The sequence below is a fragment of the Cupressus sempervirens genome, chromosome 7 (assembly GCF_028749045.1).
Source record: "Cupressus sempervirens isolate cs-2001-9-10 chromosome 7, ASM2874904v1, whole genome shotgun sequence".
Lineage (NCBI taxonomy): Eukaryota > Viridiplantae > Streptophyta > Pinopsida > Cupressales > Cupressaceae > Cupressus > Cupressus sempervirens.
This window is the reverse complement of record NC_143124.1, coordinates 286,306,254-286,326,100: the sequence shown is the minus strand read 5'-3', so window position 1 is coordinate 286,326,100 and position 19,847 is coordinate 286,306,254. Positions and strand designations below refer to the sequence as shown.

Genomic DNA, 19,847 nt, shown 5'->3' with positions numbered 1-19,847 from the left:
ATCTATTTTGTGAAAGAACTGAATTATATAATTGCATGTTAGGGAAATGGGCTCTTCTTGCATACATTATATTTTATCTACCAACTCCTAACAGGTTTTTAGCAACTCCTAACAAGGTTGAGGCTTCTAACAAGGACTCGAGACACTATATGTACTTGATAGACTCCTAACAGGGTCAATATCTTTAATTGTATCCTATTGTTTAGTGAATCATCTAGCGGGAATCATCCTCACCAAGGTTTTCCCTTGGTTGGGGTTTCCCTAGTTAACAAGTAATGGTGTTATAACTTCTCTATGTGTATGGTTATATTTATCATTCAACATTGTTGGTTTACTTTCATATGCAAGTTATAAAGTAATTAACAATATTCAATTGAGGGCAAAAGTTTGCAGAATATTGAATTATATAATTACATGTTAGGGCAGTAGGCTCTTCTTGCATACATTATACTTGATCTACCAACTCCTAACAAAGTTGTAGCAACTCCTAACAGGGTTGAGGCTTCTAACAAGGCCTAGTCCTTTAACAAGGACTCAAGACACTATATGTACTTCATAGACTCTTAACAGGGTCAATATCCTTAACCATATCCTATTGTCTAGTGAATCATCTAGTGGGTATCATCCCCATTGGGGATTTCCCCTGGCTGGAGTTTCTCTAGTTAACAAATAATGGTGGTATGACTTCTCTATGTGTGTGGTTATATTTACTATTCAGCATTATTGGTTTACTTTCATATGCAAGTTATAAAGAAATTAACAATATTCGATTGTGAGCAAAAGTTTGCAGAATATTGATTCAACACCCCCCTTCCCGCCCCCCCCCCCCCCCCCCCCCCCAATCAGTATTATCTATTTCTAACACCTTAGTAGTTTATTTGTCTCCTTAGTCATAATAAGATTAGCTCATGCATTTGATCTGCTTTATAACAAGCATGAATTAGGCTCATGCTCCTACTAAAGTGGAGGCTAAATGTGCAATCTTAAGATGGAATCATCCATCATTTAAGATCTTCTAGCTCCCACCCTTTAATGATTTTATGGACCATGGATGCATTTGTGCTCAAACAATTCTTTTTTGATTCTGATTCCTCTTTTTCAGTCATGTCTATGTAGTTTTTGAGACCTCAAGTTTACCCCTCATTGGGGTAAGCCTAGTATTGATCAACTAGGTTAACCTATACCACTATAGGTCGACTAGGTTAACCTGTACCTTGGGCATTTTTGGTCTCAGGTCCAATTTTGTCTTGGGGATTTAATTTTGAAAATTGGGTGACCTTGTTGGCTTGCTTTGTTTTCGATCCCAAAAACTAGTAAAAAAAGAAACTTGGGTGCCTCATTTTCACATCTACTAGCAATCACAAGACATCTAAACACACTTAAGGACACTCAAGCTAGAAGGTTGAAGGCACTTCGTAAGGCATTCAACCATTCATGGTGTTTTCAAGATTCAAGGATCCTTTGTGGGCATTTCCTCATTGAGATATAGTGTTTTGTTGGTCATCAAGGGACGAAATCTATATTGTGACATTCATCTTCTTCTTCCTTTGTGCACATCTACATCCATAGCAACATGATTTGGTATTTGTGAGAACCATTGCAATTATGGAGATTTCCTACATTCCTATTGAAGATTCAACATCAACAACATCTAGCAATAATAGAACATTTCCTAACAAGTGTTTTATCAAGGTTGGTTAATCATTGCATTTGTCTTACTATTTTACATGCTTTTTCATATTTGTCCCTTTCAAGGTTAATTCCTAAGTCAAGCCCCTTCCCCCCATAAAGAACCAGCTTTTCTTGTATGCAAGAATAGGTTATCGAAATTGTGAATTCAAATCCAAAAACTATCAAACGGGAGCTTCTAGAATATTCTGGCTCAACTTTATTTTTGTGCTCTGGAAACATGTTTATCATTTTGTAAACCTACTGGTAGACATCACCCAAATCGACTTGTACCTAGTGGTCTAAGATTTTTAGAGTTTTCTAGGTTTTTGTTTTGTTACTTAGTTTGCAGTCAAATCTTCTGTAGTGGTTAAATCCATGGTTGTTTGAACAAAAAAAAGAGCTTCCCTTGCACATTTTGAGGTTGAATTTCTTCTTTTTCTTCATATCATATCATAGATCTAATTTCCTACTTTAATTGGGTTGATTGCATACATATAGCCTCTAGATCTATTTCTTTTTCATTTAATCAATTAGTTCAATTTGCTTTTGCATTACACATCTAAAGGTAATAAATATTGCACGAAAGAGGAATTACTTGTGTACTTCCTTAGTATAATTTGGGTTTAGTATTGGCATCCCTTCATCCTATTTGGGTTTTGCTAATCTAACTTGAGTTATATTAAGAGTTATGTTTTGAAGCCCCTCTTTCTCTTGTATTGAATGGCTTAGGGTGAAAGTGTTTAATTAATGAACTCATTTCATCTAGTTTACATCACTAAAATCTTTGATGTCATTTTCCCCTAAACATATGGCCTTGGTTATTGAAAACAAATGAGTTTGATTATTACATTAACAAATATTGCTTTTACATATGTGGAGGAGGAAAAATGCAACCCCTAAAGACCGATTAAAGTCTCAAAGGGATATATAATTCCTTTCTAACCACCTCACTTAACTGACTAGGAGTGTCAGGAAAATATGATTAATAGTTAATTTTTCAAAGTTTTGGTGAGACGGGTGGGAGTGCACTGCGATGTCGAGTAGTTGAACATGGGATTAACTTAATTAATTTAGACCAATTATATGAGGATCATTTAATTAGTGATTAAAATGCCTAAGTCGATGTGAATGAGGTTTTAGTGTGGTCAAGATGTATAAATGCAAATATGAGGCACTACTAGATAGATACAAACATTCTAATCATAGAGGCCAAAAAGACAAGTCTAGGAGATCAAGCCCTGAAACTAGCTAGCTCTATGTAACGAATAGATGCGTGAATCCTAAGGACTACAATGCATTTGGAGGACACTAGTGTGGCCCGCTACCATCCTATATAGACAAAGTTCAAGAATGATAGTTTCAAGTCCGAAAATAAAGGGACCAGTCCTAGCATGCTAAAATGACTAAAATGTGAACAATGACATAATGAAACAAAAGCTACTAGGATAATATACAAATGACGAAATAAAAGAGATCATAGATTTGATATGATAATTTGCTGAAAAAAATGAAAGGGGGCGAAATGAGTAAACCTAAATGTCGTTGATCATACGATCCTCAAGAATAACCAAGAGACCACGAGAAAGCTCCAATCTGTACACAAACAAACAAGGACATGTGTTGGGTCGTTTGAGAGATTTTCCTTAGTCAAACACTCATTTTGGTGTTTCCAACTCCATAGACAACCAAAAATAAGATAGATAAATAGACATGATATGATAATCGGTTATAGATAATTGTATTGAAATGACAAAGACAATAAATATAAATGCTACAGTGTAAAGAGAAATGAGATAAGATGCTATGATATGCTCAAAAACAATAAAAGCATTAGTAAAGATTTAAGGAAAACTCCTCAAAAGCCCAAGAGAGTGCAGCTATGAAGCGTAGAGCTTAGTAAAGAGCTTGAACTTGTAGCGATGGAGATGAACCTGCAAAAGAAATGGTTATGTGGAGTGCAAAAATGGCTATGGAGATAAGTGATGTTGCAAAGAGAGCTTGAGGTTGAATGAAGAGCATGAAAACTTGAGTAAAAATGAATGAGTGAAGTGATATGAGAGCTCCTAGAAAATTGTGAAGTGTGAATAGCATGAATAGAAGACCCAAAATGATCTCCTAGAAGGGTTTTTATCAAACCTGGAGAGAATCTATGTCGGGGACATCATTTTGGTTGTTGCATACTACAAGGTGGCAAGTTTGTAATGCTCAAACATCTTCGTGCACATCTATAGAATCGTAGATGCAAGTGTGCCATGCAGACGTCTTCGCAATGTGTGCATGTCTTAGGTGTTAGGCCCTACTTATGTGGATTTCCGACTAAGGCTTAGTTTGGCAAATGACAAAAAAGGGTGAAGGTTACAAATTTGTGTCTTAAGATAAACTAAAGTGCAATGTGTAAATGGCCCACCCATGGGGTGTATATTTTAAGCCCTTCCAACATCATATAAATATATATTGCAAATAAAGTATATAGAGATTGATCTCCATATGTAATAAATATAGATCCAATTTAAGGTGATAATATGCAATTATTTGTATAATACAATTATAATTTATGCATAAATAGTCCAACATAGATATAATATGCAATTAACATAATCAATGTAATATATTATAAAGTTCCTTATTACATTTCATATTTTTAGATCAGATTTAGTGACCATTGTGAAGTAATTATATGCACATATTTCAATAAGAAGACAGATCAGTCCACAATACTACATATACATATTGAGATGTTCACACCAAAGATTGTTGAGCATATAGATATACATATAGGTTGTTAAACATACGAATGTAATGATATATGTCTTCCTAACTATTGAAAAATGTCTTTCTTCCTTCCTATTCATTGATTTAATGATTGGTATAGATTGTTTCAAATGATTGAAGAATTGATCGTATATTTGTTTGCTTGATCCCCAATTGATGTTTAGTGAATTATGATTGATTGTATGTGGAATTCATAGTTTGAGTGATGATTGAATGAGTGTTGATTTGATGTATTGGTGAGAGATGGTAGATAAATGATCCTTGAATACATGGAATGGTTTCTCCTCACTACATCACTAGTGAAATGGTCACCACCTTTCATAAGAATTGAGTCACCAGAGTCACCACTTTCCATTGTGGTCTTTGAGAATAATATATTATTCCCCAACTTTATCTCTCCCTTGAATACCCTCCTCAACTGAATCAACACTCTTTGTACCTTTTAAGATGAGGAAGAGTCACATCTTTTAACCATATTCGCCCCTTGTAATGGTCAAAAAATTCCATAATTACCAACCTTTGAAAAGGTCTCACTCGCAACCTTTCATCATTGTTGCCCCTTTGGCAATTACTTCCTTGTTTTCTTCCCCTTCTTTCATTAATTATTTCTCAATTCCTATGCTCCCCTTTATGCAGATCAAATATATATGATATCTCATAACAAAACGTACAATGATTACCTTCCCCATGATGATCCCTTCTTCCATGACTTCCAAATGAATCTCCCTTCTATTTATATCTTCATGGAGGGAGAGTCACAACCTTTCATTATTACAACCTTTCAAGAGTCATAACTCTTCACCTTTTATGTTATTTGAAAGGGTCGCAACCCTTCATAACTGTTGGCGCTTAAAATTGCATGGTCAATTTTGAGCACTATTGAAAAATTCAGGCCTATAAATGCTTTGTGAAGCCTATGTACCTTGCTGTTGAGTTAATGCATAAATGGTGTTTAATGTTTCTAACACCTTCCATTCAGCCTGTCTACCTGTTCCATGAAGATAAATCATCATTCTGAGCTATTTGGCGAAGTCCTGTTTCAAGCATTTGTCAAATTTACAATTCTGCCCTAGTGTCAAATAATGACAGGAGGTTGTGTTTGCATTTGAATATCTCGCACCCAAAAAAGGTTTTGTGACTTTCCGCTTTGAGAGTGTCTAGTGTCCATACCTGAGAACCTATGTTTCAGATTTCGAGTCGTTTCGAGTCTGTTTGACTAGGTTTTGAATCCCTCAAAGTTGGTCAGTTACTGTTTTCATGCTTTTGCAATTAATTCCTAATTCTAGGAAGCCCTGTTTGACCTGTAATAACTTTTGACCAATTGACCCGAATGCTAAAATTCCTTTTGCATTACATTGTAGACGTCAGAGACTTGCTATGTTTCAAGTTTTAGCTTATGACGAATCCGTTTGATCAGTTTTCAAACACGATTCCAAACGCAATTTCTAAAGTTATACTGATGTCAACATTTGCAGATTGATCAGTACCCCTGTTCGAGATGTCATATCTTTCTATCCGTAATTGGTCAAGCCAAATGGATTGCCCCCCTGTGTTGTCCACTATAAATTCTTTAAGTGTGTCAATTTTCAAGCTTTGACGAATCCATATGCACACTTTTCCAGGTCATTTCCATTTGCAAAAATTGTTATCTTGTCAATATTTCCAATCTGCAAAATCCAAGTAGCTTACTTTGAACGCTCTCCATTTGCGCCCTGTTATTTGTCATGAGCCCAAATTGCAGATTCATAATGTCCTCATGACAGAGATTTAACGCCCCAATTTTCATTTCCCCATGTGCTCATTTGCCTAGTTTCCCAGGCCATTTCCAAAAGCACTTTCTAACTTTCTGATATGTTTCTCTGCAGGTAATTTTAAGGAGGCAACTTCAGAGGTCGGTATCTTTTGACCCCGATGTTGTCATGCAACGAGATCTTGCAGGCCTGCGGAACATTTCAGAAAAATGATATATCTAGAGTTTCGAGTCTCTGTCAGATGTTTGAATCAATTTTTAAAGGCAAGCAACAGGCCTCCTGACAGTGATTTCATAGTGACGCAGAAATAATTATAATAAGTTCTAGCGATGATTCAATCATCAAATTCGATTCCAATCAGGTTGAGGATGTCAATAAATCACTTTGCCAGATTAGTTGTTCGTAAACGAAATTTTTTTTAGCCGAACCCACTTTGGGGTCCGACTGGTTTCATCAGGCTGATTGAGTTTCTGTGCAAATTGAAGTTTATAAAGGAGTACAATAGGTATGTGGATATGCTTGAGCAGACTTTTATTATTAGAAGATGCAAGCTATGCTCCACTTGAGTGGAGTAATGATCAACACAGCAGCAACAATAATGCAAGTTTACATTCTGCTCTTGAAGCTGGTGGTAAATCCAATACAATGTCATCTCAAATGACAGAGAGAGTGTATATGGCATCTGAGACTTGTTCACCCAGGCGATCCTCCTCACAGAGAAATGATGATGTGAGTGCAGATGAAAAAATCAGAAAGAGATGCTCATACACACAGGTCATTAAAAACCAAATCTGTAGAGGAATGGAGGGTCCCCGATATGGAGCTAGGCGCCGATAGTAAAAGCTGCAGGGTAAAAGGCTTATAAGAAAGGAAGTGGACACCATTAGAAAAGGACCACGCCCAGTATCAAAGAAGCACCTTGCGCTAAATAAAAGAAACTAACTGCCCAAGGCTCCACGTTGGTGCAATAATAAGACCAAGACAAAGTCTATGCACTCAGGGAGAATCAACATGATTAAAGAATAGAGCCACATTTTAAAACAATGAACGATCCACAGATATAACAGGAAGAGCTCCACACGTAGCTGGATAAGGAACGCCCAAGCAGCGGAGCCGAGTTACAAAAGACATACTCACATCACACACAAATCCGCAATGATAAAGAAAAGACCAAAATGAGCAAAAAATCCGCATTCAAAGGCGTCATCAGCAAGGGAGCGGCTTAGATTCAAGGAATGTAGTCGCAACTTTTTAAGAACTCCAACATAGCCTGTCCATCTTCATGCCTAAAAAGAAAAGAAACCCGTTGATGATAAAAGCATGCCTTACACGTCAGGAACAGAGGAGCCGTTTGGAGGCTGCTGAAGTAAAAAGAACAAGGTGTCATTTTAAAAGGAGGAAGGAACCCGTTGCTAGGACAGAATTTGCACAATCTTAAGGCCCAAGCCGTCTCCAAATAGGGGCAAAGCCCACGTAGGTCAAAGCAAAGACAAGTAGACTTGAGACTTCAGAAAAGATGGCCAAGAAGAATGAGTGAATTTGGAAGCCACCCATCATGAAGATCACGCAAGTAATGAGCCGCAGCCAAAGACTAGAGAACTCTCCATGTGTTTAAAGGCAGAAGACATCCATTTTCAGACCAAAGCCGCCCTGTGAAGAAAAGAGAAGCCGCTGCTAAAAAAAGGAGAACAGGCTCAGTCAATTTGAGGGACGCCATCAAAACAAGAAAAACGTTGCAAGAGACGGCTCAAGCCAAAAAAAATAATACAATCAAAGTGGGAGGAGCTCGTAGCAAATGGGGGGGGGGGGGGGGGGGCGTCTAGCTCCAAGATCACGCAATTAAGGAGATGGTTCAGCAGATAAATCCCACATTCGAGCTAGTAAAGACTTGTATAGTCTTTAAATAAAAAACCACACAAATGCGTAATGTCTAAAGCCATAGCGCTTTATGACAACTACTTAAGCTCATGGTTGAGCGAGCCCGCGGGTGGAGGGCAGGTAGCTAGTATCCCTTGCAAAATTTTAAATCGGAGTACAAGCACGCTGATGTGGCACCAAAACTAGAGATCGCACGAGATGACGCCACGTGGCAAAGATCAACGGGTGCCCGCTTCCCCACAATATGAAGTTGTGCCTGGTTTAAAAAATGCGAGAAAGCGGAATTAGGACACGTGGCAAGTGGGTCCCAGCTGGCGGCGAGGTGGCGATCAGGAGCAACTTGAGAGGATGCGTCAAATCGTGACACGTGTCACGATCTGACGGTTGGCGCAATCCTGCATTATGGAGATGCGAGGGATTTAAACAATGCGGGATAGCGTGATTCTGCCACGTGGCACGGGCCCGCTCAGTGATGATGTGGCACTGCATTTGAGAGGTTGACCAATCATGGAGCGCCACGTGGCACTGATCAAACATAGAGTTGACCACGGATTCAAAAGGCAGTGAAAGAATTGAAAGTAATAAAAAATAATAATTTTTTATGCTTGTTAGTTTCATTTCAAATCAAATAGGGTCACGACATTTTTAAATTTAAAAAGGCTTAAATCCAAAGTTAAAACTTTAGAAGGTTTTAATTTTTAAAATTTTAAATTCAAGAAAGTTGCAAGCCAAAATGCCATAGCAGAGGACTATTTTTCAAAATGACTTTCAGGAGGTTTTCGAGAGGCCAGATAGGCGATGTTATATATCGCCAAAATCGGGAGAAGACGAACTTTCTGATTCCAGAGTTGATTTTTGCACAGCTATCAGTCTATTTGAGCTAGAGGAGGATTTGTCTCAGGTACCTGAATTGCAATCATATTCAGACCAGGAAGTTCAAAATTGGTTTATGGCAAGGTAATGACTTGAATATGCATAAAAGATGGTAAAAATGCAGTTGGGGTTGAATTGGTTACATTAAAATCAGTAAAAACTCACAATTTCACCAAAATTGCATAAGGTTTCAAATATTTTAGATGCAAAAGGATTTCATCATTAGGCAGAGATATTTCAAAGCAGTTGCAATATAATGATGAAACAGAAAATCAAATCAGATGTAAGAAAGAGGTTAGAGAGAGTCTTTTCAGTTGCAAGAGATGAAATTCTAAGGGGATACATGTCGATTGTAGGTTCAATCCGAGAATTCATCTTCATCCTATATTATTTTTTCTTTCTTCCATTTGAAGGGTTCCAATTTTTTGGGAAGTTCGAGTTCTTTGGAGAAAATCTGCACATTACTATGATACCAAGGTCGTGGATCCAGTTCTGGTTGCATTCCCATGACTATGACACCATTTTCCTTCAGCAATTTCTTCTCATGTGAACAGCAGTAGTGTAAAGTTAATACAGATAGTTCTGATACATTAGGTTGTTTCATGTTTTAATTTCATACATTTGATTGTATTGCTTCAAGGAAATGAATACATATGAGCAAGCATTTCATTAGTTTCATTCTGGTTCTCGTCTCCTGTCTCAGTAATCTGTAGTCTTATGTGGTCCTAGAACGAAGAGCTGAGATCAATTTGCTTCCCCTTAAGGTTGTATGTCTGATATATTTTGCTGTTGGAACAAAGTGCCAAGTAAATGCTTAATGTGTTTGACAGGGTTACTGGTTATGCTGAGAAGGATATTTTGTGAGAATGAGATCTGAGTGAACATTAATGTCTGAATCACAAGGTCATTAGATAGATGTGATGTTTGGGTACACAGAATATGTCCTGATATCACAGATGTATGTTTTGGATTCATGAAATTGCCCAATGGATTAGGCACTAATCAGAGGTAAGATCATTATGTTTTGTTGCATGTTTGAGGATTTGTTGAATATCAACATCAATAATCAACGCTTTTCCCTTTCATGTTGAAGAGCTATAATAGAATGTCCTCACTCAGCTTATGAAGTTCCTAGATCTGCATTTAGCTATTGTAGATTGATGTTATTTCATGAGTTATCAGGAGATTTAAGGGTTTTATCTGCTTTGAATAGATTCAATGTATGCTTTGACAAGTGGTACCATATAAAGAATCTGTAGGTCCACCCGCCTAGGTTTTGCAGAGATTGAAGAAGAAGAAGGGTCATGCCTTATAGTTGGTCTGGTGTCTGAATGGACATGTTGAAAATGGGAGTTAGCTGCCCCTATATGTGTTTTGTTCTCATCAGGGTAATTGAAAACGGGTAACGTTTTCAAACACCAACAATAACTACCACCTTTTGAAAGCACAATCATTCATAATTACAACCCTTTGCCTTTTGGAGTCACTTGTTCATTCTTTCTTCTCCATTAATTCCTTCTTGATTCACACTTCCAAACTATGTCTACAAAGACTTTCCTTCTCAATTTGCATCAAACATATTCTTTTATATCTTCATTTATCCCTCCATTATATCTACAGATACTCTCCATACAATTCTATTGTATATTCTTCTTACAATTAAGCCTTCAACATTTTGTTGATGATCTTCCCTTTTAGCTTTTCCTTTGCAAATCTGCAAATGTAAGCTTGATATAAACTCTTTCTCCCTCTCAAACACGCTCTATAACTTCTTAAAATATCCTCCCAAGAGTAATGTCTCTTCCACTTTCTAATTGTTCCTTAACTAATTTTAATTGCTTCTTTTATTTCTAATTTGAGTTTATTTTTTGAATTCTCCTTCAATTCCAACCTAATCATTTGATACTTCAATTTCCAATTTTCCTTGCTACATCCCCCTCTTCAAATAAAACCTTCTCCCATTTCTTATGTTGAGGGAGTCGCAAATCTTCGCTACATATCCCTTGACCTTTCATTGAACTTCACTTGTTATTATGTTTGATTTGTATTTATTCATTTATTTATATTATATTTTAACTTCCTTAACTATTTCATTATCACTAAATCTTATTTCAAAAAAGGGGCATTACAACATACAATAATACTAATATGCATAGGTACCTCTCCAAGCAACAAAGATATTTATGGTGGCAATTCAGTTGCATATTTGTTATATTTCTAGCATGAAATGAGGATTTATTACATCCGTGTTACTTGTAGTTCCTTCTTTTGATAGAGGCAAAGTTAATTCTTCATAAAAAGGAATAGGCTTCCAAGCATGTGACTTCTTTTAAAAAGGCACACTGCAATGATTTCTGTTGTCTCATTATATAATTCTCTCTTAAAAGAGTATGCTCCATCATAGATGGCCAACCGCAGTACTAACCTAGTTACTTCTAGCTGGACTAGCCAGGGACAGTCACCCTTCATTACAGTTAAAAACATGTTAGGTCTATATAGTGGCAGTCACAATAAATTGTCCCCCCTTTTCAAAGTCCTTCGTTTCAGGTTCACTGTTCTGTTGTTGCCACTCAATTGGCCATTTATAGCTGGATGTCATTTTCATGAAACATTATGGCTGTATTAGTTTGTCATCATCTTCTTGACTTAAGCTCTGCTCCCTTTCTTTTCTTATTATGAATACAGAATATGAGCTCTGCCTATTTGATACTTTTGGTTACAATTTGTTATCTGGTCAAACAGTTTTTGCACAGGCCCTTATGTTGTCATTTCCAACTTGGTTTGATCTGTCGCAAACCTGCTAGATGCTACTGACACTATTTTTGGATCTGTTGCAATTCATATATTCAGCTAGATCAATTCAATTGTAAATGAAGGTAGTGTACCAGAACAAACAGCTTTGTAAGACAATCAAATAAGCCAGTCTCAGTCCCCAGGAGATCAAGGAAAACATCCTAACTACTTGTATTAAGGATTATGAGATACATCACAACTGGAAATTTATAAAAATCTTATAAACTTGTGCTCAAAAGATCTTTTCAAGTATATTTCATTTTAAACAAGAAGTTTAAGAAATAAGATGAATATAATTGGTAACCAAGCATTCTAAAATGAAGCAATGCTTTCTTTGAAAAAAACTTTTTTCTATTATCTACATGCTTCACCAAAGTAAGGCTAACTATGATGACAGAAAACAATCTGATTAAGATAAAACAAAAGAATTGTGTAAACATATTATGAGAACAAGTCATTACACCAAGGACAATCAGGCATATGCCTTTTGGCAACTTTATAAGGACTAATTTGATGTTACAATTTGTGCACTAAATAAATGAAAAAATCTCTCTTGGTGTGGTTAAGACTCTATCTTGGTCTTTCATGATAATCTAATTGATTCGTGAGAATAAATCCACTGCCTCATCAGACTAAAATGTAACTAGACCAATGAGAGCATTACCTCCCTGATTTACACAGTCGATAAAATTCACGATCCATAAGCATCAAGGCAATAATTTTATAACAGGCTTGAATGGCAATCCTATGGTCTACCCTAGTCCAAGGAACCATTCAAAGAACATTATGACAAAAACAAGATAGTTTTCCAGGCACCTATGTATGGCAAAACAAAGATGGTTTCCCAAACACCCCTGTATGAAACTTACAACAATCAATCACATAAAAATGTCATACATTTGGAAAGAAAAGAGCTTACATAATATTTGTCCCACTTCCTCCATGATTGCTCCTTCACTACATCAAAGGCCCTTATTCATGTAAGTGCCATAGAAAAGAATTTATTTCATCAGTTGCCCCAGGAGTATTTAGCAAGGGATCATTTCATTCATGACAATTTAAGGACTCTGCAAGTTTATCCTAACACAACCAACAAGTCCATTTCATCTTGTATTGATGTTCAATATTCCCGTCTCATATTTGGTAAATATATTTGGAGCAGCGTGAACTAACAGTGAAAATCTATTAAAACTCTGAACAAACTCTACGACGAATAAACCACAACCTTATAAACAGTTTTAGTACATATCCTAATTTACCATGAACGTAGAAATAAATTTATTGCTTTCCACAACTTAGGGATTTCTATATAAATCAAATATGAAGCATGCACTATGAGAATGACAGTGTTCTTTTGTGTAGGGCCAAACTGTTACTTCTTACAATCTAGAGAACAAGTTCTATCCATTAGTCTTTTCTGCCAACGCTACATTTTCCACCATGGAAAATTTGAATTTTTCAGCTGGGTAAGTCAATTCTTAAACCATCACTCTAGCATTTCTGAAATAATTTAACATGGATTTCCTGAATTTCAACTTTTCTTATTGAAGTACAATGTCTTAACATAATCAATAATACACTGGGACACTGTTGCTCAACTTCAAGTGCAGGCAATGCCTTCCAGGTTCTCTGAATCCAGAAAGAGTGAAGGGAAAAATAGTCTTTTGCTTAAGAGGAACAAGTTCTCGAGTTGAGAAAGGTCTGGAGGTGAAAAAAGCAGGAGGAGCTGCAGTAATTCTTGGTAATCTTCCTTCAAGTGGTTCAGAGATCTCTGTGGATAATAATATTTTGCCAGGAACTGCAGTTATCTCTGATGATGCAACAACTATTCTTGCTTACATCAATTCTGCCACTGATCCAATCGCCCACATCAATCCAGCAAGGACTGTACTAGGAACGAAACCTGCCCCAGTCATGGCTGCCTTCTCCTCCAGGGGTCCTAATGTACTTGATCCAAACATCCTTAAGGTAAAATATATATTATCAAAATAAAATATGAAGGTATGTTACAAGTATTTATTCTAAAAGATAATGGGTTATTTTAAATCCTAAAATTAATTGCGTTTGATGTGAGATTATTTTGTGATTTTAGAGTGTATCTGTACTATGGCCGGTTTTCGTTTAGTGCTGTTCATAATAAACGCCCTAAAGACTCAATCCTATTCCTCCAATTTGTCTCTTTTATAAATTTTGTCGAATGCTGTTCATCATGAGTTTGGGAGTCAGGATTAGCCAATCAGGAAATGTATACTATCCCTGAAAAGTTGATCACATATTCACATAAAATTTCAGGCACAGTGATTCTAAAGAAAGCTTAAGCAGTCCTACAACTGAGGAATGATCCCAACCATAGAGCTAAACCTACCACTAAAAAGACCACTGATGTCAGCAAAGACTGGCAAAATGAATAACTACAAAGAGTTCTACTCCACAAGAATGCTATTGGACTAAGTAACACGAGCACATCTTCTGTACTATCCATGCATATCATTGAAAGGATCATAGTATCATTTTCTAGCTTGTCTTTCTGGAATATATAACTGCTTCAACTAATGAGTCTCTATTGGAGGCTTGCAAAAGGATCATCGTTGTGTGGGAGAAGGAAATGTCAATTTTTTTCTTACTGATATAAAGTCAATATTGAAGTTGGATTGTACACATACAATCTGCTAGATATTTAGAACCTGATTTTATTTTCTGTGATGAGATTATGTGGCCAAAATTGAAATTTGGTCATAAACTTATGTGTAAATGTAGCTAAGCATGATTTCATAATGGAGTTACCTTTTTGGGTTACAAAATTTTTAAAAGCAAACGGCTTCAACAAATATAATAGGCCTAGTCTTCTAATCCTGTTCTATATTTAAATCCTAGTGTTTTCAAATGGAGTTTGTCATATTGATATAGCATTTTGATGGGATTTGGCTTCAAGAAATATAGTAGGCACACTCTTCTAGCCCTTGTGTATGTGTATGGATTTCACTCCATTGGAAGCTTCGGGTGCTTTCATCTAGCATGAATATTTGCTCTGATGTGGTGAAACACTGGACAAAACATATCACATCTTCTGTACTTTATTTTAGCTTCCCCTTTTTGTTTTTCCTCATTTACTACTACTTTTAAGCTCTCTCAGCAAAAAAATTTTCTCTTGCTCTTCATCCTGATGATGGATCACTGTGTGTGATCCGAAACGTTGATGCAAAAAACTTATAACACAATCAAATTCCAGAAGTACTAACCAGTTTTTACTAATGGATTGTGGAAATCAAATGACACTAACCCATGGAATGCTGATTTGGATAGTAAACAGTTGGCAAAATGAGCATTACGAAGTTTGACTACTTCCTTGTAAAGGTACTCCTCTCTTTTAACTTTCACTCTACCTTCCAACAGCACCTACAGCAATTGAAAGGAGAATTTGGGCTAAAAGGTCATTGTCAGAAGATAAGTTCTAAGATAACTCTGCATAGAAATCATTGCAATGACCAGCAAAGGGATAGGCTGTGCTGATCTGCGCAAAAGTAACCTTTCAACGAATTTAGTAAATACAAAATGAAGTCCCAGTCAAATCTGTCAATAGGCCACTTCAAAATCTAATTTTCATGGACCCACCTTATGAGTTCCTTCTATGGTATTGTAATTTGTGACTATTTCGAAAGCAAACAACTTGATCCTTCTATCTAGAACTTTTTCTTGAATCTTGTAGGCTTCATTAAAGTAATAGCAATCATTCTCCTGTCAACTCACTTTGGGAGCCTATAAGGATGTGCTTGATAAAGAATGTGTTTACCGGCTCTCCCACATTTCCATATCTAATGAAATCATTACACATTTTGAAATAGTTTGGGCTAATCACATGCTAGATTCTCTTTAAGAGTTCTATTTGAGGGTGGCTGCAGCCTACAGAACTTCCTTTCTTAAAATCCTTTATAGAGTTATCCAACTCCAACTTCATCTCTATTGATAATTAACTCCTCTTACTAGATACAATCTTCTCATGCATTAACTTGTTTGACATGCTTCATCAATGTGCTATATAGGATTATGCCAATAAGGCGAACAAAATAAGCAAATAATCAAGAGAAATATGCTCTGTTGTATGTTGTTCTACAAAAGGTTGTGTTTTATTTCCGAGTTATAAACCAATTTGAAGTGCTTTAAGTAAGTACTTGAAAAAATGAGCCTTTGAACTGATCAAAATGAAAATAAATTATAAAGGCATAGGACATCATATGATTATTGATACTTGAGAGATTGTATGACTATTCTTTCAAAGGAATTTGCAAAGGCTTCGAACTCCAAGAAGCTAGTAGTTAGAGGTGTGGGTCTCTTGAGATCTCAGAGGATCTTATTGTTCAGATTTTATCATTGTCCATGGAGGGACTTAAGTCTTGTCAGTGTTATAAGGTCCAAGATTACTGAGAGCAGGTGAATCAGTTATATACCAAATCAAATCTTTTCATTAACCATTCATCAACATTCATCCATATTTAACTTATGCAGCAATAGACAAATGAAACAAATGAAGCCACCCAAACACGCAACACAAGAACACCAATATTTTTATCGTGGAAACCCTTGGTCAAAGGGAAAAACCATGGTGGGAATTAGTACCCGCAATTGTTTGCCCTCCTCTGAAGTACACCCACTTAAAGGCTTAGCCCTATTAGGAGCTTTACAAATGCCCTATTAGGAACAAGAACCTATTAGGACTCACCCGATTAAGGGATTTACCTCTAGCCCTGTTGGGAGCTTTACCCTAGTAGGAATAACTTGGTTAAGGGATTTCAAGCCCTAATTAAAGAGATACCTTGTTAAGGGATTTCAACTTCAAACCTGTTAGGATCTACCTAGTTAAAGGATTTTCTTCAAGAACCTATTAGGATTTAACAAGCGATGACAATCTGAGAAGAATACTTCTCTTTTTCCAATCCAGATTCAGTTAAGCTCTAACTTTTCTTCTCTTCCAAAATATCCACACCTTTCTCTCGACTGCACCTAGCATTCACAATCTACAACTTCACAATTCATCAATCTTGACTATAAATACATTTCTTATTCACTAGGATGGTCACCACCTTAAATAAAACGTATTACATTTGAATCTCCACACTTCCTCTTAGTCCGCTAAAATATATTACCAAACCCTGACAAATCATTTACATATCTATGTCAGCCTCCAAATGCATGCACATCGATTTGATCAAGAACAGACAAACTTTTCGACTCCTTCCAACACGCTTCCATAACTTTGAGAAATTCGATCACCATGATCGATTCGAAGCCAACTCATCATCACACATTTGATCTACCATGTCACCATAACACTTGGAACACGAAAATATTCACCGCAACCAACCACACGATCATTGGTTAAGGATCTAACACCGACTACTCAAAATACTTTGCCAAACTACAAAAACAATTTTATGTCTATTAGTGTTACATCCCAATTTTTGACCTAATTTAGAATATAGCCGTTGAGGTTCACATGAAGTCAGTGGACAATTAAATTGGTTATAATCCTGTGAAATGATAAGATAGTTAGTTGTTATAATTTCATGTGAAGATAATATGATAGTTGATCATTTATCACAAATTCATGGAATTGAAAAGGCAGCTAGCTGCTATGATTATTTATAACTTGTTATGATAATATGATTTAACTATGGAGAATTTCCTTGCAGGAAACACGTCAAAGGGGTGGAAGCATTGTCAAAAAAGAATTAGGCACAGGAGCATCACCATCACTGAGCAGATGGGTTGAGGACCTAGCGACTTGAAACAAGATACAACTGTGGGACCCGCATGAGCTATTTAAATAAATAATTTGAGAAACATAAATAATTGGGTTAAAATATAAAACGTACCTCAAAGGATTTTAAATGATCTTTGACCCTATTTTTATAAAATATATGTATATACGTACATATAGATATAAAAATGAAATGACAGCATTATATTATAATAATTTAATAAAATGATGTCACCTTATTAATATATTTACATGTATATATATAAATATAAAATTATAATAATATTCAAATTATAATAATATTTCAGATATAATAACATTTGAATTATAATCTTCCAACTCTATTCTTTCCATTTTAATATTCTTTGCTTTTAACCGATTAACACTTGGCATGATAAATCGATTTAATACTTGGAAATTTGAATGGCGTGTAATCTTTCTTTTAACCGATGGGAGCCAAGAAGTCACAACTCGTTCTTTTTATGTGAACCAAGAAAGGAGTCGGAGTCATTCATTCCACACTCGGCCATGATTCTTACTATCCCTACCACCTTTAGCACCCAGTTACACACCATTCCGTGAGCTGAGAGTTCCCTCTAATTACCAGATTTAAACATCCATTGCAAGCAGCAGCTTTTCCATTTTTATCAGCCATCGAGAAATAAGCCATCTACATTTGATACGTTTGTTGTATCTGCAATTGGATTATACTCTACAAGTAACGTCTCAACATAATTGGAGAGGACAAATCTACGTTCGGGTTCATCAGAACAATATCAAATACACATCAGGTCATGCTATTTCAATATCATTTTATAACAGCCAGTTAGGCTCACAAGATTCTTTCCTTCCAGATTTATTTCAAAGCTACAATATGAGTTGCTGCATACTCCATGTCCTTTGTTAATAGTCCTCTTCTTTTAACTTTCATAATAAATTAGATACAACCCTTATGGAAGCATTTCTCCAAATGCACCAAAGTCTGGAATGAAATATACTATCCAATGATATTTTCCAAATTGTTTCGAGAACACAATCTTCTGGTCACAATTGTGATAAGCAAGTTAAGCAACGAATCTATGCATAGAGTGGATTGCAACAAGTTTCAATATTTATCATGATGATATCTTTTTTGATATCTTGTTTGAATTTACATATTGAACTTCTTTAATTTAGCCTTGTTCATGGCAGATGATAACCAAGTAACCATAGTATGGATCCTTATGCCAATGGATATTAAAATTAAACAATCAATTCTGAAATCTTTAAAGAATATAATCTCTCAAATCACAGATTGTGATAAGCTGGAATATATGTTAAATTATGAAACAATTGAGAATCAACAGAAAGAACCGGTTGTTTTGAGAATTCCGAACACCTAGGACTCACCCGGCTATATAGCCAAGGAAAAGGGTGAAGAGGTGAGAGAAAGGAATCTACAAAAACATGAAACAGTATCAGTTATGACATAACAATGTTTATCATTTTTTTTTGAAGGAAACATTTAATAGCTCATGCATGATCTTGTTTATTGTATTCTCCTGCTGTCAAGTCGAGTGGTGTGTTTAGATACCAGGATGCTCAGTGGATGACAAGATGTTACTTATCTATTCCGAGTAGGGAGGGCCTTTCTCGTTAGAGATTGTGTGGGGAATAAGTTAAGGTCCGAAGTTGGGTGGTTAAGCCCCTAACAATGTTTCACCTCTCCCCAAGTTGTCGGATATACAACAGACAAAGATAAGCTATACATTTAATTGTTGTTAGAAACAAGTATTTTAACTTTTATGATGTATATGCAAGATGAAGGTGAGATTGATTGAGCTGTATCATCGTTATAGTTATTTTACATTTAGTTGCGAGAGATAAATTTATTTGATGGATTGTTATATCAATCTTTCATTTATATGAATAATAATTATGAGCATATGTTCTAATCTTGAGTTATTGCCACAATTAAGCAATCGGAAGGAAAGGAATGTGGTATCTGAAGCCCTAATTGATACAGTGGTATCTGATGCCCTAAATGATCCAGTGGTAATTGAAGCCGTAAGTGATACAGTGGTATCTAAAGCCCTAAATGATCCAATGGTAAACGATGCCCTGATAGATATAGTGGTATGTGATGCCCTAATTTTATATAGTGGTATTTAATGATAATCATCATTTGATTTTGATTTAGCAGTATTGGATGGAAGTCATTATATGATATTGTTATAGTGGTATTTGTGGACTAATCTGGGTGATTGCAGAAGCATCCCTACAATGTTTTCTTGATTCAAATTCCATGATATGTGGATTTTAATTTCTATAGTAAATTCATTGATGGTGTTTTAAGTTCTTAGTTAAGAAATTTT

The 19,847-nt window shown here is 35.9% G+C and overlaps 1 protein-coding gene and 1 long non-coding RNA gene across 3 annotated transcripts in view; one reads left to right on the top strand and one right to left on the bottom strand.

Annotated features, from left to right (window-relative positions):
- LOC149546545 (subtilisin-like protease SBT5.6) overlaps positions 1-19,847 on the top strand; it is a 152,564-nt gene that overhangs the window by 105,020 nt on the left and 27,697 nt on the right. The window contains exons 7-8 of one of the 2 annotated variants that reach the window (XM_089791251.1): positions 13,101-13,204; positions 13,349-13,706. The exons of the other annotated variant lie outside the window; for it this stretch is intronic. Coding sequence (XP_089647377.1) covers positions 13,101-13,204; positions 13,349-13,706 — 462 coding nt within the window. The remainder of the gene's footprint in view (positions 1-13,100; positions 13,205-13,348; positions 13,707-19,847) is intronic. 2 annotated transcript variants of the gene reach the window in all.
- LOC149546546 (uncharacterized) overlaps positions 11,209-19,847 on the bottom strand; it is a 35,483-nt gene continuing 26,844 nt past the window's right edge. Inside the window, exon 2 of the long non-coding RNA XR_016353745.1 lies at positions 11,209-11,773. This is a non-coding gene — a long non-coding RNA (uncharacterized LOC149546546). The remainder of the gene's footprint in view (positions 11,774-19,847) is intronic.